This window comes from Phyllostomus hastatus, unplaced genomic scaffold (assembly GCF_019186645.2).
Source record: "Phyllostomus hastatus isolate PE091 unplaced genomic scaffold, TTU_PhHast_1.1 phas_contig_58, whole genome shotgun sequence".
NCBI classification, from domain to species: domain Eukaryota; kingdom Metazoa; phylum Chordata; class Mammalia; order Chiroptera; family Phyllostomidae; genus Phyllostomus; species Phyllostomus hastatus.
This window is the reverse complement of record NW_025333916.1, coordinates 9,350,264-9,372,007: the sequence shown is the minus strand read 5'-3', so window position 1 is coordinate 9,372,007 and position 21,744 is coordinate 9,350,264. Positions and strand designations below refer to the sequence as shown.

Here is a 21,744-nt window from a genome sequence, read left to right as displayed (position 1 = left end):
TCTTCTCCTGAAGCTCCTCTAACTATGAAATCTTACACAGTTTCATTATTTTGCATTATATTTCAGATTCTTTTGAAATTTATATAGGTGTAAAGGGATAGATATGGATCTATTTTTATCTGTTTCCAAATAAGGTGCTAACCTCATTTATTAAATAATTTGCTTTCTTTGTTCATTTGAAATTCTTCTCCATCAACTGTTAGATCCCCCATCTAGTTAGATGTATTTCTAGACTCTGTTCCATTGACCTGTTTCTGAACCATCACGAAGTTGTTCCAGTGACTAGAATCTTCTGATTATTTGTTAATATTTTTAGGGCATGTTACCCTTCTTTTTCAGGATTTACCTGAGTATTCTTTGTTTATTCTCCCAGATAAATTTTAACTAAACATTTAAAATTAATCATATGCATCTGTCTCATTTTCTTTCAAGATCATTCAGTTTATTGCTACACTCTGCCTTGATTGAAACTACCAAACCCTCTGATTCTTTTTTCTCTACTTTATTGGTTCACTGTCTTCAATTCCTTCCCTAAGGCACTCTTGCTCACCTTTCAACTTCTTTCTTGCTATTGCTCTTATCCCTTGGTCTCCCAGCAAATACTCTAGACCAAAGCAACTTTTAATCAATTCCATTGTCTCCTTTTCCCCTCCATACCTGCTTATTGAGCTTTTCTAAGGAATAACATAAAGTGATGCCACTTGAAAAAAATCACTCATCGCATTTTGCTGGCTAACACATTTTCTGTCTCCTCCCAAGTCAAATCTCCATAGCAAGTAATTTAGATTATCTGTCTTCATAACCCCTCTCCTTGACTACCTTCTCTTTCACTTTTAGGAGATATAGTACCTTCCTACAGAAAATAATGCCATCAAGAGGAAACACTCTTTTATTTCATGTTCTCTGCTTTCAAACAAACTGTCTTCCTTTCTCCTCTTTTTTTAATCAATGGAAGAATTTTCCTGCATCCTATTGAGGCCAATATTCCTACCCTTTTGGGGGGCACCATACTCCTCATGTCATTTATCTTTTCGTATTTTCAAGCACTCAGCCATGCCATGCCTCCCCCATACACTGGCCTCAGGCTTCAGGCAGTTTCCAGACATTGTTGGATTTCTTGGCACCAGAGAAGCCAAGCCAGCTTGGCTCAGCCGGATACAGAAGCTTACAGTATTTAGGAAAGACAAAGTAATGAAAAATATATCTGAATAACACAAGTTACCTTTCTTGCATTATTTTATCTTGCATTATATATTTTATATAAATTTATATATAAAATCCTACGATCCAGATACTAAGTAAGTCGATATCCAGGAGGCTTTCTTTTGGGAATAGTCTCTATTTCTTACTCTCTAATAATTCTTGCTGTAAACAGTAGAGATGTGGAGATTAATTTTTTATTGCGACTGATTTCAATCATGTACAAAAATCTAGTAACTATTAAAATAAACAGCCCAGCTTCAACAATGATCAATATGTAGCCAATCTTTCCATCACTCATTCATCCACCTACTCTTGCTCCTGTCCTCCCACTTCAAAACCCATCTGCCTTGGATTATTGTAAAGGAAATCCGAAGCATTGTATCATTTCATCCATAAATATCTCAGTATATACTCAGAAACAAGGGCTATTTAACAATATCACAGTATCATTATACCTAACACAATGAAATATAATTCCTTATATCATTAAATGTTATATAAGCCAGTGTTCATATTTTTTCAGTTGTCTCAAGAAATTATTTCAATGAAAATCCAAATATAGTCCATATACTGCAATTGGTAATGATTTTCTTAAATATCTTTTAATCGATATTTAAAATGGATTTTTGAATTTTTGATAGAAAGCAGAAATATCTTGAGTCATTTACATGGATAATAGTCTTAAAAATTGTAATATTCTCAGTGGCTAATCCCTCTGAATCTACTGGAAATTGAGTTGCTCTGGATGGAATGTAGTATGGTATCCTCAAGTTGTTTGTTTTTAAGATTTTATTTATTTTAGAGAGACGGGAAAGGACGGAGAAGGAGAGGGAGAGAAACATTGATCCATTGCTTCTCATATAACCTCAGCTGGGAACCTGACCTATAACCCAGGCATGTTCCTTGACTAGGGATCAAACCAGCAACCTTTTGGTTTGCAAGACCATGCCCATTCCACTGAGCCATACCAGTCAGGGTGGAATCTTCAAGTTTTGATTTGTTTTTTTGAGGCCTTTTTTTGATAGAAAGCAAAAATCCCTGTGCTTCTGCTCAGTTGTACATTGTGACTGAAAACCTCCATTCTGATGTGGTCTAATGTTAATGTAAATTGGCTTTGTTTCTTGAGTGTCTGTACATTTGTTTGAAATAAGTGTTGAGTGGTTTAGCTAACTAAACCATGTATTGTCCCACTAAGGTGTAATGAATTAAATGTGTCATTGTCCTAAAGTGTTCCGGACACCCCTTCATGTTCTCTTAGCTAGCTGGGGTCTGAGAATAGTAATAGGTAGTAGTATGGCCTTGAAGAAGGCAGCACAGGTAGACGCAAGTGAAAGCTAATGAGATTTCTAAGCAGGTGGCATCACTGAAACTTGTTTTAAGCCTGGTATATTTTATTACCTACATTAGGTATTTATAAACTTAAAGGAATAGCCAACATTATGTCCCTTACTAATGTTACTATTCCTCTATCTTAATGTTTACTGAGCAATCTATCATTTCACTTAGGAAAATGACTACATTAATTCCTACTTTGACAATGGAGAAGATTTTGGCGCAGACAGTGATGACAACATGGATGAAGCAACCTATTAGCTATGAAATTTCTCAAAAAATATTTTTATGATACAGCTTCTGAACATTTGGACAGACTCATTTCCTATTTTATTTCTGATGAGGAATGAGTAAGTATCTTATTTCTGTTCCTGTTTTGTTGGACAGTATTTGTTACCAAAACATTCAGAAGCATTTTGAGTTTACATACTAGTTGCTTTACCAATAAGTCTCTGACACTCTGACATTCCTTCTTAACACTTCTTTATCCCACTTAAGTATTCAAATGAAAATTTTATTTTTGGTATTATTTGGATTAGAATGTGCATCTTTTAATCTGTTTTTATACTTGAACAAATTATTCTTAACTGCTGACCTCATCATAATAGATTTCTATAACCTGAAAGCTGATTCAATACTGCACATGGAGCACTTTAAAAACAAAGAAACTTGAAAATAATTTTTCTTTTTATCTTTCCATGGTATGTTCTATGCTACTATATTATAACTACATAAACCTACCTAAGCTCTTACAAGTGCATATGAGGTAAGGAGTTTAGTGATCAAAAATATATACAAGGAAAAAAGCCAATCAGAGCTGTATAAATTGCACAGCTTAAATCTCAGCCAGTATAAAGACTTTGAATGAATATTAAAAATACTTGAATTTGGGGTTATCTTCATATCATGCAATATATGAATTAATCATCTCACTGTAATAAGTTTGATATTTTGAATAGTTGGGCTTATGAAAAATTAGACTGAGACATCTTAAATTTGTACTTTACGAAAGTGGTAAGTTCTAGTCATATATATCTCACTGTAGAATGCATGTGTGAGAGCTGTGAGATATGATGGCCTCTTATATTTCAAAGGACCCATTGCTATCTAATTGATTTATGTAACAATGCAGAATAAAACTCAGGTCACTTTGGAACTAAGATTAATCTTTTTTTGTTTTAATTAAAAACTAGCTCCCCTGATTTTTTATATTGGGGGGAGTGGGGAGGGATACCTAAAAACCTTAGCCTTAAAGATTCACAAATGCCAAAGATTTTGAAGGGAATTCATACTATGTATTTCAAAAATGATTTATTAATATTACCTACCAAAGCCCTGTCTGGGTAGCTCGTCCCTATACATCAAGGTCGTGGGTTTAATCCCTGCTCAGGGTACATACAAGAATTAACCAATGAATGCATGAAGAGGTGGAAAAACAAATTGCTGTTTCTCTCTCTCCCTGTCCCCTTATAAAATCAATCAATAAATAAAAAAATATTATCTACCAAAAGAAATAAATTTATTTTTCCCTTTGGGGAATATATCACCCATTACTGTCTAACCTGTGAATAGAGCCTTGGACTCTATTTCTGTCTTTACAATTAATAAACTCAACCTTGAAATTGAGCTTGATTTTCTGTGCCTTAGTTTCTTCACTTGTGAACAATTTTCTATAAAAACTGCTTAAAGACCACCCAAAATTTACCGTATGCATTCATCATCTTAGCATATAGAAATAGTCAATTGTTCATTTAAATTTAGTCTGGCCATCTAAAAAATTATAGCCTATAAAGTGGTTGAAAACACTGTTTTGAGAAACAAACATATGTTCCTCACAAAATACATTATAATCTGATTTTCCTATCTTGTATTCTGGTGGAGAAATTTTATACTTGTAACATAGCTTCCTCAGGAAAAAGATCACTTTCAAATGTAATACTTCCTCAGATAATCGAAGATGGGTGTGAGGACCATTATTAGTTCAGTGCTTTTGATCAAATTTGAATTAGTTGTTTGAAGGAGCTTATAAAAATTTTTAAAGATTCTAAATGGAAAACGAATAAAATAAGTCTACTTTAAAGCAGCAATCTACTGTACTTAGAGTAAAAAAAATCACTTAGTTTCCGTTGTAATTGGCAAATAGTCATTTAGGACTGATAGTTAACATAGGTGTTTTATTCTCTCAGCTCCTTATTACGTTAGGCTAATATTTAATTTATAATGTCTTATGTCTGCAATTTTGTGTACTTTGTTGTTAATCTGCTGTTACTGCTTGAACAGGGCAAATACACCAAAGATACTGCTTTTTCCCCCTCCCCTTTTAGTCTGCCTCCAGCATTTTAGTTCTGCAGATGGTAAGACAGCCCTTTGGGCAGTGGTTTGCTTTGTGAAGCCCCAGCCATCTCCCCACTATGTGCATTCTCTTTCCCTTTGGGAAAAATCTCTCTACAAGTTTACAGTAGACTAATTGTGAGAATAGGCCGGAAGTATTTGCAGATTTCTTTGCCAGCATGGATCTTGTTTTTGTGGCTTGAAATCTCAGAGACTGAAGTTATCCTATAGGAAGGTAACTTTTAATGCAGAGATAGAGATTATATATAAAAAAGTATATACTTGTCAGTGAAGTCTTTAAAATTGCTACCTGAAAATACTGTTACTATAATGCTTATTTGTTTACATATTAAATTTTTATAAAATAAAATTGTGTCGTTTTATTGTTTTACTTTGAATCTACTTAAATATATTTCATAAACTAATTTGTTAATATAGATTTTACCTGATAAAATAATTCTGTTAAGCAAGGATGCCAGTATCTAATACTCTTGAATAAACCACCAACAAAAGAACACTCTAGGTGGTTGAAGTCATGATAACAAACTAAGGGATTTGGCAGTGTATTAGCTTGATCATTGGCATGACAGACGGACTCACTGGATACAAGAGAGGGTAACACAGAGTATATTAACTTTTCCTTCCCCTCTACCTCAAGTGGACAGTATCAGTGGCTTGGCCTTAATACGATATGGTTAAAAGCTCTGGAGTTAGTAAAAACTTTTTTTATTAAAAAAACTAAATACAATTTGAAGATCAAGATGATTGTAAAAATAGGGGGGGAAAGGAACACATTATAAAATCCTCCATTAAATAAAAGATCCAAAAAACTTTTTCAGTTTTTGCTACTGTAATTTTAAAAAATTAATAAAGTGGAAAGGTTTTTTGTTTCATAATGAATTTTACATATAAATAGAACATATCTTTCTGACTGATCCACAACTTTCTAATAAGTCCTGGACCCTGCCTAAGGAGTCTTGTTCCTTGAGATCTAAGATCCTTCAAGGAGCATTCATCTGAAATTTGTTCTCATTTCATTGCACTTACATCTTGTAAGTAATACAGAGGATTCTGTTTCAGTATAACAAGAGAGAAATTTCAGTGGGTAAATCTTTGGCAATTCGATTGTCTTTATATTAAGTAGTTTGACACAAGAGAAAAGTATGCTTTACTCAATTAAATTCACCAGTTTCCATTTCAGATTGAATAAAATAGAAATTTTATTTTGAAGATCTTTTAAAATATGAAAAATAAGGGGCAAAAAGATTTATAAACCAGTTTTACAAATGTACATGCTAACAATGTTATTACAAGTCTATCTCACATTTATATAAAATATATTACACAAAAGGTTTACAGTGTTTGTATATATAAAAAGAATTAAATATTGCATTCAGTTATTTCTGTGGTCTAACAGTGCAATATGCACATACTTAGAAGAAAAATGATGACTTCCTGAGGAGCATTGTTGTAATTCAAAATGATTCTTATCACAAAGCACCATGTAAATACTTTAAAAAAACTCCACCTTTACCCTGTAGCATTTTGGACCCTTGCTTCATGGTATTTCTAAAATAAACTCCATCTGTATCCTTCATATTCCAAAGTAGATAATTTTAGAAGTAGATATCTTTAAAAAGAACTAATTATTAAGTAATGAATCATTACGGTTCCTTTCAATAACAACTCTTCAGGACATTGAATAGCAAATAGAGCCCAGAAAAAGAAAAGCTTTAAAAAACAAAAAGTCCTCTGGATAAGTTAATTTAACATTGCAGTCTCTAATTCTTAATGTGGCCAGCAGATTCATAGTCAATTTATTGTAAATGGTATTCATTAGTTCAAAACAAACTTGACCATTTGTACCCAGCCAAAAAAAAATCTGTCCTCCTAAAAATAGCAGATTTTGCTTCACTTGTAACTCCAACTTTTAAGTGAACCAAATGCAATGATTTGCAGTTCTGTTAATTTTATACTTGTATGCATGCATATATATTTTTTTAATGTGAAGCCTCAAATTCAGATAAGGGTTTCAACACAATTAAAATTCACAATTTTTCTTACTTTATTAAGTTTTACAAAGTAATCGCATTGGCTACAAATTTTGATGTATATTAGTACTTTTTAAGAGCAAAAATTATATGAAATGCTTAGAAATTTTTTCTTTTAAAAATGACACAATTAGAATCTATAATTCTAAATATAACAGAATTATATAATTCAATTAAAAATATATAATTCCGATATACAGAAAAAGGTAACTGCCTCCTTCAAAGAACAGGACATTAAGAAGTACATAGTACACCTCACTACTTTAAAAATAACTTCTCCTGGAAATCAAAGTACCATTAGTAAGAAGGAATCACCAACTTTCAGCAATTTCATCAATTTGATGTAAACAAAATTCTTCACAGGATATTTGGCCTATTCTACCCTAAAATACTCTGTAGTTTCTTCCCTAAAACTTGATTTTTCAGCAGGCATAATAAATACAATGTAAACTGACCAAGTTTATTAACATTGAGCATAAATTAGAAAGACCACTCTCTTCAAGAGGCCCAAGGTACATTAAAACAATATTTTAAATTTTAAACTAAGTTTCAAAAAAAAACCAAAACAATTTGCTACAATTTCTCTATTTAAACACTTTTTGGTAATTATCCAAGGTCCTCAAATACATGCAAAGGCTTTAATATTTGACTTCTGTCCTGTCTTTTATACTTTGCTACTGAGGGTACATAAAACCTCATTTACCATACATATTTATTCACCCCAGTTTGTATCAAGGCTGGAGTTTGAAATATAAAATGATCAAATAGCTGAAACAGTATTAGGAAATAATGCCCAGAAAATGAGGTGGTATTATAGATTGTAAGGTACTTTATTATACATGAAACAGGCCATCCAGACTCCACCAGAGCTTCTAATGAATCATTTTGGTTACATTTTTAAAAACACATACTTTAAGAAATTAAACGATAGAATCAATATACAATAGCTTACCTAGCAGATCCATAGCAGACCTTAAAATCTGGCACTATCAAACTCTTTAACCATACAACTTTGGCTTCTGTTACCCAATTTTGTGCTATAGTTAAAAGGTAAAAAAGGTCTAAGTTGGACACTTTCTCTGTCCAATTTAGGTGACAGAGAAACAGGTGAAGGGCTCAATAAATAATGTGTCTGTTGTTGCTGATGTCAAAGGTGTCTTTACTCCTGCTTTTGTTTAATGAACCATTTTCTGCAACAAACTTCAGAAGCAGACAATGACAACTTGTTTTAACCCCATTAATTTGCACTTGATGGTAAAAGTGGAGATGAATTTATACAGTCTGTTATAAATCCCATTGGACTGTCTGAAAAAATGCCTGCTTTTAATTCTAAAAATATTTGCTTACATATTTTATAAGGCATTAAATGTAATTAAGGCATGTTACCACATGTAACACAGCACAGTATGTAGGGAATTATTTTCTAAATAATGCTAACTGGTACATGTATAACAATTTTCATCAAAGAATTACAAAAGTGCTTTCAAATACCAGAGGCAAGTATAATGGCCTAAAAACCAGAAGCTGAGGCAGCATTCTTTAAGAGACAGATTACTTTTGGTTCTTTACCTAATCCAGTGTTCTGGTGACCAACTGGCAACGTCCCAATACTAACACCTTATTTAGGGGGTTAAATATAGTATTTAATCTCTGAGTCTCTATTATACACTACACATTGTTTCCCCACTTCTGTGTCTACTTCATGTCTTTCTTCATAGCATATATGCTAAACTTGTTTTCAGAAAGTTTAAAAAATGGAGTATTAAGTATGTGCTAATTTTAGAATCAAACATTTTTGCAACTAAGTATTTTAATGGTTCACATTAGTAAATTTTCTTCAGTTGCACATATCTGGTGGTATTCTGCTTACTAAACATTAATAACCTTAAACCAAAAACTACTTAAAATTTAAACATTAACCAATCTTAAATAAATTATGTTTTCCAAGTTGAGAACTTCCTGGACACATATTTAAATTCATTTCTGCTTAAGCACTGATAGATAAAACAGATATGTAGATTTACTGTTCTCAATTATCAACTAGCAACTGCAGGGATTTTGTACTCAATCCATTTGTAAGTGGCTCAAAAATTGAAAAGCAAGCAACCTTCGAAGTGGTTATTGAATATAACTGGTTCACCACATTCCAGAACATGTGGTCATAAACATCATCATTATGAGCTAATTGTTATGTTTTATATTGAGCAGCAGGAAACGGAGAATTGTGACTATAGAGTTTATGATCATCCTGTTGGCCAAAGGATATTCCTTTAGTTGGAGCAATTCCATTTTCCATTTCTTTCTGCTGTGATGGGGGTGTGACTCCTGAATGCAAATGTGAAGAATCCACTGTTGAATGATGACTAACATCTACTTTAGCTAAAATTTCATAATATAGCAAATAAAATACTGGCGTTATTATACCCACTATCAGCATTATCACCACAGCCGTCCACCACCCTATTCCCCAGTCTGCTCCATAATAAGGATCCTTACGTTGAATGTTTTTGTGATCAGGTTCAAAACGTATTTGTTGTGCTGTTAAGGCAGACACCACTTCATTAAGGTTTTCTCGTTTGGTGTCTGTACATTTTACTAATTGCTCTATGTCTCGGTCTACTTCTTTTAAAAAGCTACCAGCTGACTCACTGGAAGAAAGAGAATCATTAAGTGACAAAATGTCCTGTTGTTCTGGAACATATTGGACAGATGAAGGACGTGAAGTTTGTCTTCCTTTTGGAGGATGAAGTGTTTCAGTCAATGAACTAAACTTTTTTACTGGAATTTTGACAGATCTAAGGGCAAAAAAGTCTTGATCGCTGATGAGATTGTTAACCCTCTTGATATCTGCTACCTGTAAAAAAAAAATGAACAATTCTAAATCAAAACAGAGGTAACACTATTCATTCATCCCACTTACTTTTGGAGAAGGAAAAAAGCTGAGCTTAATTACTTGTGGTATTAATTTATCACACCCAGAGAGATTATATTTTACTTGCAGATATCAGTTCTGCACCACTTTTGATCTATGAGTCTTAGGAAATCACCAATTAACTTTCTGTAAACAATTTGGAAAGGAAGGATTATAGATACTTATGTTCTTTCTTCCAGTGTGGCAAGTAGGAATATAGGCAAATGTCAACATACCTAACTAAAACTACCACGGTTTATCAAAACTAAGATCCATCAACCCAAGATGCAACACTATTTTATGTCTCATTAAGGGGGAAAAAACCACCAAATATTGAAGATGCCACCATTCTAATGTCAAAGGTGTTAAAATGTGTGAAAAAGCATGTCTTAGAATTGATAAAATACATCTTTTCACTTACCTTATGAAGCCATTTTCCCAAACTTACTAGTGTAAATGCATTCTTCAACTACCCCCAAATCAGTCATTTTTGTAAGTTTTCCCTATATATTATACAGTCCTCAACCTATCTGTATATCCTGTATACCTGCCATTGTGGTGAGACATAGTAGGAGATGGTACTTCTCAGATTATCCGTTACTAGGCCAGGCCTTCTCACTAGCTTTAAAATGTTAGCCCCGTTCATCATTTCCATCAAAGCTGTAACCTAAGCTCTAACCATTTATCATCTGTTGATGTCAAAGAGGTAAAGTGAGTTTAGGATAAAACTTAAGATTTCTGGTTTGGTCAGCTCAATCGATAATGATGCTAATTCATTGAGATATGAACACTATGGAGGGAGAAAGAATGAAGGCAACTTTTATACATCTTGCCTTTGAGGGGCCTTAAACATACAAGTGGAAGATGTCCAACAGGTAGTTACAATGTTATGTCTGAAACGCAGATGAATGATCTTAGCTAGAGGTATGTATTTGTGTATTAGCAACAAGAATGGTAACCGAAGTCACAAGAGGAGAGAGATTCACAGGGAGGAAAAAAAACACAAGTAAAAGGTGACATAGGAAAGACCTCTGTGGAATGCAATACTTGAGGCATACACTGAATAAGAGAAATCCACAAAGGAGGTTAAGAGTGACCCAGAAAGCAGTATATGATGGTGATTAAAAGCACTGACTATCTGGGTTTGAAACATGGCTCTGGCACTTTCTTTAGCTGTAGGGTTTAAGGCAAGTTGTTTAACCTCTGTTTCCACATATGTAAAATGACAATAATACTACCCATGATATATGGTTGTTGTGAAGATTAATCTAAATGTATTAACATTTAGTATAGTGATATATAGTACTGTTATGCAAATACTAGCTGTTCTTAACACATTAATAGTAGGAACATCAGAAACCTGCAGTATCAAGGTCAAAGAGGGTTTTAGGAGGAAGTGGTGAATTGGATTAATGACAGATTACTGATCTAGTCAAATGAAGACTGAGTTCTTGTTGGAAAAATCAATTCCCTTGAAGTGTGCATGTGGGAGGAGGAGGGACAGAGGATTGGAGAGTAACTAGGAGATGAGAGGCAGTAAAGATAAAGGGTCCTTTGTCAGTTTACTGCCTTGAGATTGTTTTTTTCTTAAGGCAAATGAAGGTCCAACAAAATTAAAAGGCAGCCAAATGAAGGGGAGAAAATATCTACAAACAGCTGACAAAGGGTTAATATCCAGAATATATAAAGAACTCAAACAACTCAACACCAAACAATCCAAATTTAACAAATGGGCAGAGGACCTGAAAAGATACTTCATACAAATGGCCAACAAATGTATGAACAGATGTTCAATTTGACTAGCTATTAGGGAAAGGCAATTCAAAAGTACAATGAGCCCTAGCTGGTGTGGCTCAGTGGAATGAGTGCCTGCCTGTGAACTAAAGGGTCACTGGTTCAATTCCCAGTCAGGGCACATGCCTGGATTGTGGGCCAGGTCCCCAGAAGGCGGGTGTGAGAGGCAACTACACATTGATGTTTCTCTCCCTTTCTTTCTCCCTCACTTCCCCTCTCTAAAAATAAATATTTTTTAAAAAAAGTACAATGAGATACCACTTCATGCCTGTTCGAATGGGTATCAGTAAGACAAGTAATGCAAGTGTTGCAGAGGTTGTGGAGAAAAAGAAACCTTCATTCAATGCTGGTGGATATGTAAACTGGTAAAGGCACTAAGGAAAACAGTATGGAGGCTCCTTAAAAAATTAACCATAGAACTACTACATGACCAGCAACATCTCTTCCATATCTTCCTGAAATATTTGAAAACATTTATTTGCAAAGATATATGCACCCCTATGTTCAGCACCCCTATGTTCATTGCAGCATTATTCACAGTGGCTAAAACATGGAAACAACTGGTGTGTCCTTTGATGCATAAATGGATAAAGATGTGGTACAGGTATACAATGGAATACTACTCAGCCATAAAAATATTTGAAATACTACCATTTGTGACAACATGGATGGATCTTGAGAATATCATAAGTGAAATAAGTCAGAAAAAGTCAAGAACCATATGGATTCACTCATGTTGGATATAAAACTGAAATCAACAAGTGAACAAACAAGAAAAACAAAAACTAATAGACACAGACAACAGTATGGTAGTTACCAGAGGAAAGGGGGTTGAGGGGGTGAAATGTATTGTGACAGAAGATTTGACTTTGGGTGGTGGGCACACAATGTAATACACAGATGATGTATCATTAAAATTATATACCTGAAACCTATATAATTTTATTAACCAATGTTACCCCAATAAATTCAATTGCCGCCCCCACCCCCAAATTCACTGACTAACCACAAAGCCTGACCCTATTTTCTTTAAATGTTCTTTTGCTTGGTTATATTCTAATAGCTGCTCTTTCTGAACTAGGATTCCAGCATTTAGTCCCTACCTAGGTTCTCTCTGAATATTCCTGTATTTTCTGTTTTGCTGAATTGCTTGAATACATTTAGCATTCCAACCTTAGACTTTTTGGTTTCTTATTACTGTTTTATAACTGACTTATTTTTAATAATTCCTATGACTGAATATAAGTAGAATACAGCACTAACTACTCTATTTTTTAAATAATGAACCTTTTGGTAAAGTTAATTTTTTTGTTTGTTGAGCATTGCTTATCTTAACTCCCTTACCGTGTTGTATTACTTTTCCCACTAGTATGGCCAATGTCCCCTTTCCTCTAATGTTAATTGCCTTTCATCATTCATTTTAAATGAGGAATCAGCTTATATATCATGTGATTACCCCCAAGTACATTTTCTATCAGTTTCTTCTCTATTCTTACTAATGAACATTTTGGCCAAAGTCCTAATCATCTCCATTTGAATTATTCTAATACCCTCTTTCCTGGATCCCCTCCATTTCACCAGCAGGCTCCCCATCATTTTACACCACTATTGTTAAAACCATACAGTGGTTCTCTTACTGTAGGGGTCAGACTTTTCCTCAGTTATCTCAAAGTGCTTCACCCCAGCCAGTCTGTGAGGCTCATTTTTGAAACACACCTATTAAAATTTCCTGTTGTTCACCTTATTTCCTCTTTGAAACCTTCTCCACATCTTTAGTTTCTCCTTTTCACCAGCCTCATTGAAAATATAACCTATTTTTAATCATTCAGCCAGCGTTTCAAATTTCTCTTCTTCTAAAGAAAATTTTCCGGATTTATGAAATGAAAACTAAGGTCTCTGTAATGAAATTAGACCACACTTATCTCTTGGATCTCCACCTTAGCATTTTCAGCCTTGCCCCTAATTTAAAATTTTGATTACTTTCCATCACTGACCTTTAAGGCACACACTGTAATTTTCAGTGGTCCTATTTCTCTACAAGTCACATATTCATGTGTATTTAGATTTAAAAATAATTATTTAATAACGTTATTATGATACATTAATTGCCAAAAAATATGTCCAAACCCCAGCTCTTCCAACCTCATCAAGAAATGCATTTCAATAAATTTTATTCTTAAATCATAATTTGATTAATCATATATTTTGATTAATTCATATATTGATTAAATCATATATTTAGATTAATTTTAAATGCAACAATTACTCCATTCAGAAAAAAACAATACATTGGAACCTCATGGTAAAGGACATTTTTAAAGTTCAATTTAAATTTATATATGTAAGTTTATAAATATATATGTATTTCTATTTCAGATAACTGACAGGTAATCATAAAAGGTTTTTAAATATAAAAATACATTATGAAAGGTTTTGGGGATGAGGATAAAAATATTCAACAAAGGTCATCAAATAATGATATAAATATTCATCAAAAAATGATATAAAATTTCATGCTGATAAAAAACTACTTATTTTTTAATGCATTATTTCAGACAGCAAATCCTGAATTAGTGTTTACAATTCCATACGTACACTTAAAGACTATTTTAACAGTCTTATTTTACATACCATTATTGACATTATAGAAATTATTTTCTTTGTAACTAATTTAAGTCAGAAGTATTTAAGAAGTTAAAATGTGCAAGCAGGCACATAGTACATACATTTTAAAATTCCATTAGGACTATGAGAACAAACAGTTTCCATACCCATGTGTTTATTACCATGAAAACAGATTCCATGCTAATAAAGCAAAATAGAAGTGACAGAGATAAAAAAAAATGGGTTTAAATAGTTTTATATCTACTGAAATGAGAAACAAACCTTAACTTTTATCTCTCAATACCATTTTTGGGAATCTAATCTATAGAAATAAAGTACCTCTATTTAAAGATATAACGGTGGTAATATGCACAGCACAATGAAAAAACATGAGGAAAATCCTGACCATCCTTGAGTATGAAAAAGGCTTAACAATCATGGTACATTTATACTACGGAAAATTATATAGCTATATAAAATAATGAGTTAGATCTATAAGGCTATGAGGGAATATCCATGTAATGAAAAAGGCAAAGGTGACTTGCAGAGTAACAGGCATGGTACAAACCAATTTTAAAAACAAAAATCACCATCCTCCCAAGTATTTTATGTATGTACTCTTAATGAGGAGAAAATGATAACACTTTGGGTGTTTTTCAACAGTGAAAATAGAATCACAAATTTAGAAAACAAAAAATTCAACTATTTACTTAAAAATGTAAAAAGTTAACATCCACCAACATGAAACAGGCTATAGAAAGAAGAGAAAGGGAGGAGGAGGAAAAGACAAGATAAAAAACAGAATTTATTTTAATTTGTGTTATGAACAAATAATTTATTTTAGACTGCATTATGCAAAATCAAATTAAAACTTACCGTACAACAGTACTGAAGGGCTATTGCATTTAAAGTATCTCCTTCCTGAATATCTTTTGTTAATACTATAACATCATCAAGTTTATCTCTTGATGTACTTCTTCGGATTTTCTCTTTCCCTCTGGATCGAAGCTCATAAACTTCAGCATCCTCTTCCACCACATCACTGTCTGTACAATTTCCAAATGCATGTGCTTGACCACTCGAAAGAACTCCTGGAAGAGGAAAACGATTCTGATGCCTCCCTGCCATGTCAAAACCTGGGAGGGTAGGGGGGACAAGGCAGAGAAAACTTTGAAATACAGCCGATCCATTTAACTGATATTACATTAATTTTACATTCAGGATACTTTATGGTTTTTTGTTTTTGTTTTTAAGAATGGCTTCAGTTATTTAAAAATTAGGTTCAAGTTTTATAATTGTTGAAGTACAGGGAATATTTTGCAGCAGATATAAGGGGTTGGGATGAAGATGTAATCCATTCTTATAGACCATATATCTATCACAAAACATGTTAGGGTGATTACATTTTAACAAGGACAAATTGCTATAATCTTTTTTTAAGTCAAAAAATTAAGTTCCCCTTATTTTATGTGAATATCAGATAATTTTATATTATATTAACTAGTGATTATATATACACAATTTATAGTTCTGATGGAATCAATGTTTACAGGCGCGTGCGCATGCGCGCGCACACACACACACACACACACACACACACACATTTTATAAATCCAAAACATTTTGGCTTGTTCTCCATTTTAAGTTCATGTGGGGCTGGAATATCTTTTTATTGTTCTTTAAGTACAGTTGTCTCCATTTCCCACCCACCCTTGTTCCTACCTCGTCAGCTTTGTCCACTGGTCATTTATACATGTTCCTTGATGACCCCTCCCCTTTTCCCCCCATTGTCCCCCTCCTCCAGCCCCTCTGGTTACTGTCAGTTTGTTCTTTATTTCAATGTCTCTGCTTGTATTTTGCTTGCTTGTTTTGTTGATTAGGTTCCAATTACAGGTGAGATGATATAGTATTTGTCTTTCACTGCCTGGCTTATTTCACTTAGCACAGTGCCCTCCAGATCCATCCATGCTGTACCAAAGGATAGGACCTCCTTCCTTCTTTCTGCTGCATAGTGTTCCATTGTGTAAGCGTACCACAGTTTTTTTATTCACTTATTTACTGAGGGGCACTTAGGTTGCTTCCAGCACCTAGCTATTGTTAATTGTGCTGCTATGAACATTGGGGTGCATAGGTTCTTTTGGATTGGTGTTTCAGGAGGTGAAGTATCTTTTGTGCTAGCTACCTCCCTCTTTGGATCATGCTGACCATAATATTTATATTCACTACAGTAGGTGACTTCTAGATAGGTCATAATTTTGTTCTTTACCAGGGATATTTCTTCTCTTGAGCTTTCACCAAACTTTAACTTATCAAAGTCCTCCTGAAATTCAATCTACAGTCTACAGACACTGTGAACAGATTTTAGGTCACTATGTTCATACTTCATAAAAGACATTGCAAGACTGACTGAGAGATGACTTAAGTTAAAAACATGTATCAATGAATACCTCTTGTTTAATTGCATACTCTCAACTGTCATTCAAGTTGATCTATTCTCATTAAAAATGAACAATATGAGAACTAATTCCAAATTCACAGTTTTAGCTTCATATTGTTCACATAAGAACAGATCACTTTCAGCTCTTGTTGTGAAAGATGGAGAGACCATGGAAAGGCAGTAAGAGGCATTTGGACATAAAATCCTTAAGACTTAATAATGTGGCTCTGATATGAACAACAACATAAAGAAGTTAAGGATCATGCCAAGATTTCTGATGTACATCAATGAGTAAAATGGTGGTGCCATTCTCTAAGATATGGAACACTGGAAGAAGAGTTTGGGGGTAGGGGCAGCAACTCTGATTATAAACTCCTCAAAAGACAGCCAAGATGAATGTCAAGTAGCCCAGTGGATTATATAATCAAATTTAAAGATGCCTGGGTTAGAGATAGAATTTTCTGACTCATACTGCACACAGGTAGAAACCTGAAACTAAGGGTACAAATTAGATTACCTAGAGAGGGTACAGAGTAAGAAAAGGGGTTCAAGACTAAGCCCTGAAGAACTGCTACATTTAGTACCTGGGTGAAAATAATCAGTATGCAAAGAAGATGGAAAAGCATTGTTCAGAGGAGGAGGAAATCATGTGTCATGGAAGCCAAGGCAAAATGATGTCTCAAAAAAAAAAATGACTGAGTTCAGTTGTGAATATTGTGAACAAGTACCAAGTGACAAAGAGAAAAAAAAACCCAGCAAAAACAAACTCCAAAAGTCTGTGGAGTTTGTCATACAACCTTCACAGACTTTTGGAGTTGGTGTGACAATGGATTATACTTTCTATGCAGACACATACTTACAAACTTTTTGGAACAATTTCCTATAATTGAACCCAACCCTTGAAAACCAGTTTCTGACCCTTCTCTAAGGCAACATGATGGTTTAAAAACCTGAGGATTTCCATTCAGATCACACAGATAACCAATACCTCTATATTAAGTAGATTATTTCACCTATTCCTCCAGGTGCTACATTATTTATTACCATGAACTGAAATTCCTAATTTGACAGCCACCATATTAAAGAAAGCTCCTAATGCTTTACATCCAGAAAGCATTTTTGAAGGTATGATCAAGTCTTTGAAAATCCTAACATATGATATAGTGATTAAACTTGTTTTAAATACCATAATAAAGGATGTTTTAATGTAATTCTAAAGAAAGGTGAAAGAGTATCTCACCTTCACCAAAAATAGATAATAGTTTCATTTCCACGTATTTAACCATGTCTTTTCTGCCCTGTGTCTTTAATCTAGAGCAGCAATCTTCCACCTTTTCCATCTCATGGCACACATAAACTGATTACTAAAATTCTGCACACACCAAAAAATATATTTTTGCTGATCTGACAAAAAATAGATGTAATTTTGATTTATTCACACTGGATAGCTATTGTTGTGTTGGCTGTGATTTTTTTATTTTATTTTACAATTTAAGGGAGAAGAGGTCAGTGCCCCTACTGAAATAGTCAGGTATTGTATGTTTTAAAAATTCTGTGGCAAAATGGTTGAAAAATTGCTGACCTAGGGAATGAATGTCTGTGAATCCTGAGGTTCATAAGGCACATGTTATACATATGTATATTTTTCTAGGGAAAATATTTATTATATTCTCAAAAGGGGTCCATGACTTTAAAAAGTTAAGACCCACTTAACATACAGCAATTTAAACATGGCTATACTGTCCCAGTTCCGCTGCCCTTTAACTTTTTCTCCTTCCTATTTTGTTTTTAGAACCCCGAAGTAGCTTAGCGCTGCAAAAAGTCAGTGACCGATGCCCAAAATCCATTTTAGATATTTATATCAATCTCTGCCCATGACATACTGCTAAACAATATTTGAAGACTTAACTTTTCCTGTCTCACTATTTCTTAACTCCCCCTTATAATGAAATACAGGCGAATACCACAAACTGGTATTCTGTTTCTGAATAATCAAGAATTGTTTGAGTCTGGCAGAAATGGAAAGCTAGACTTTGGCCAAGGCAGATAATTATCTGAGCCAACTATATAGAGATCAGAAAGTACACAGTCCTCAAGTCCTCTGACTCAATTCTCTTCACTCATCTTAACTATTTTGGGCGACAAAAAAAAAAAAGCAAGAATCTACTCTTCAGAAAACTGAAACAAGCCTGCCTGCTTAAGTAAATTACAAGCGGTCACAAAAATTAGCAATGGATTCATCAGCTCAGTCTGTATGTGAAATGGTTTCCCAAACACCTTCGTTCTGTGCAATAAACGCTGCTGGTGTTCCTCTTCGACATTCCTTAAACCGGGACAAATAAAAGGGATACAAAGTGGTTCATCACCGGGGCAGTATCACTGGGACCATATTCAGAGCCAATTCAGTTTCTAAGAATTTAACTTCCCTCTCTCACCATTCCACAAGTCTAGTTTTTCCTTTCCCTGTTATCCCTTATGATTATTAAATTTAAGGTTTTTATGTCACATTGTCACACCTGGACGATGTGGAACAGATGCCGTCAGCGAACATTCAATACAAACACCAGGTTGTGGGAGAAATAGTGTTCGGGAGGCAAATGTGTCGCTCTGGTAATCCGGTAAGTAGAAGTCCTTCCTCTGAGCCTCAGCTTACCCAACAATGTATCAATGGGCTTTGCTGGGGCTGGACTCCAAGGTCTCTCTAACTCTGGATCTCCTCCAGCCATCTCCGCCACCACTGCGGCCAATGGCCCCGGGTCTCCTCCAGCCGAAGGGCCCGCTGGGCCCCTACCCCGCCGTCTCAAACGGAGCCACTCCCCACCTCTTGCCGCCATGTTTACCTGTCCCGTTAGCAAGTGGGACGCCACGAAGAGACAGCTGCCAAGCCCTCCTCCGCTTCTGCCGTCCCAGGCAAGTTCATTGCCGAAGCCGCCTTCTTGACAGCCACCGTCCTCCTCTTTCTCTTCGCTCGCTGCGGCCGCCTAGGCCAAAGTCCCCGCCTTCCCGGCTCTGCGCCGCCGCCACGTCCGCAAACCTGCCGTGCGTCATCGCGTCGAGTGGGCGGAGGTGGGAAGGGGCGGGGGTGGAGGCGGCGAGCGGGGCGCGAGGGCGTACTCAGAACCCGGGGCTTTTCTACCGCAAGCCTGAGCAAGACGCTCAGGTTCTGGGACCTGGCATGGGCAGGGGGCGGGGTCCGAGTTCCAGCACGGCCCCTCCCCCTCCCGTTGGCCACGCCCCATCATCCGCAATAGAGGCACTCCTCCGGCCAGGTTTTTAGGCTAACTCGGGGATCCAGGGCTACTTGTCGGCAGTGCCTTTGTCCCAAGTTCACAGACCTCTGACATAACTGTGTAGAAAGCATTGACTGGAGGAGGTACTGAGGATTTGTCGAGGGCTCCTGTGCATTTCTTTTTGCGCTGCATCTAGCGGTTTCTGTAGGGTGAGGATGGACGCTCAAGAGCACAGTGTTCACGTCCACGTTTTAGAAAGTTGTACTAGGTTTATAACTCTTAATGTTGGTCTCTAGACTTCTGCAGAAGAGACAAAACCTGGAGAAAAACCTTAGGCGGCGGAAGACGGTGTTTCAGCCTTTTTGTTTATAGGTGAGGAAAGTGAGCCACCTAGAGTCAAGCTATGGGAAATGTTTGCCCTCCAGCCCTGATTCTCAGGCTTCCAATTCTCGTGAACACAAGCTGTCTACAAATTGTAACTTACTTTGTTTTGAAAAATAAGTGAAAGTCATTGGTAGTTACAGTTGATGTATATGAGATGTTAGTTTGTGTTATAACAAACGCATGACTTCATGAATTTCCTCATGGGTATGATAATGTATTTGATTTTATGTAAATAAGTGTAAAGCAGCAATTTTTGACCAGTGCCTCAAGAATTTTTACAACGTACAACACTTAACTATTTAGTTAGGTGTACTGACCTCTTTTCCCTTAGAATGTTAAATAAAAAATGACAACAGCCAATACAACAATAGCATCAGGTGTGAATGCCATATTGAACCATAAATATATAGGTCATAAAATAGAGTTGCATCTTATTGGTCACATCACATAATAAGGTTGCATCTGATTGGTTAATTCTCAATACCAGAAATCCTTATAGACAAGTACAGGCACCTGATTTTTTAAAAAGTCACCTTGGAGCAAAAAGGATAGATAATTACTATTATTATTTTTTGTAAATCAATTACTTTTTGTCAAACTAGCAAAAAATATATTTTTTGTTGTGCTGCTGAATTTTAGTAATTAGTTTAAGTATGCCATCAGATGAGAAAGGTTGAAAAATCACTGGTGTAAAGTGTTTTAATGATGAGGCTAATGTCTCCCAGTATTGAAGGTACAGACTTTGTACTTTGATGACCATATTACTATACATTTTGGATCCAAACGGGTAAGGTGCATGGTGCAGAGCATTTCTTTTCAAAATGTCTGAATAATTTATGCATCCTGAAGACTTTGAAGCTTTGTTTTAAATTATTTTCAAAGAGTATTTTTTTGTGTGTTATGTCAGTAAGGTAAGAAATTTGGTATTGCAATTTTTTTTGAGGGTGTAGGCACAATGCTACAAAAAGAACTTCAGGAGAGGAGGACTTAAAAAATTATTTTAAGTTTGTCAGAACTGTTCCATGCGCTATTGCCCTTGTGACACCCCTGTCTGTAACCATTTATCATGGTGACATTTTCTCATCAGTAGACAAAGGGTGTATTCCCTACTTGAAGTATAGGGCTTCAGCAGCTCAGCCTTCATGAATGTTAATACAACCTTCTTTCTGCATATAGGTTACTTTTCTTATTTTAGTGTCAATAGGCAGTGGAATCCATGTGAGAGCCCGAGTGATAGCATTTCAAGCACTTCTACAGGACTGCCACCTGTTTCTTTCATATAAATACTTTCTCAATGGTATCTGCATTCTCTTGAGTTGTTATTTATATTTAACGAAGATGCAGTTATTGAACTTTTTACAAAAAGATTCTATTTTATTATTAAAATAAACAAAGAAGGCAGTTAACCATGAATTTTGGCCAAGTTCCAAAAAGCTAGTCAGTAGGAACAAGTACTTTGTCTTGGAG

The 21,744-nt window shown here is 35.1% G+C and overlaps 2 protein-coding genes across 7 annotated transcripts in view; one reads left to right on the top strand and one right to left on the bottom strand.

Moving 5' to 3' along the window:
* Positions 1 to 5,167, top strand: part of POLR3G (RNA polymerase III subunit G) — a 35,394-nt gene extending 30,227 nt beyond the window's left edge. For all 6 annotated transcript variants that reach the window (XM_045848026.1, XM_045848024.1, XM_045848023.1 and 3 more), the window contains exon 8: positions 2,710 to 5,167. In XM_045848026.1, coding sequence (XP_045703982.1) covers positions 2,710 to 2,796 — 87 coding nt within the window. In that variant the 3' untranslated portion in view covers positions 2,797 to 5,167. The remainder of the gene's footprint in view (positions 1 to 2,709) is intronic.
* A 2,561-nt stretch (positions 5,168 to 7,728) lies between these two features.
* Positions 7,729 to 19,700, bottom strand: LYSMD3 (LysM domain containing 3). The gene is made up of 3 exons (XM_045848283.1): positions 19,504 to 19,700; positions 15,103 to 15,362; positions 7,729 to 9,771 (listed from the first exon to the last, which is right to left on the bottom strand). The coding sequence occupies exons 2-3, from the start codon at positions 15,352 to 15,354 to the stop codon at positions 9,106 to 9,108; spliced, it is 918 nt and encodes a 305-aa protein (XP_045704239.1). The 5' UTR covers positions 15,355 to 15,362; positions 19,504 to 19,700; the 3' UTR covers positions 7,729 to 9,105.
* Between the last annotated feature and the right edge of the window lie 2,044 nt (positions 19,701 to 21,744).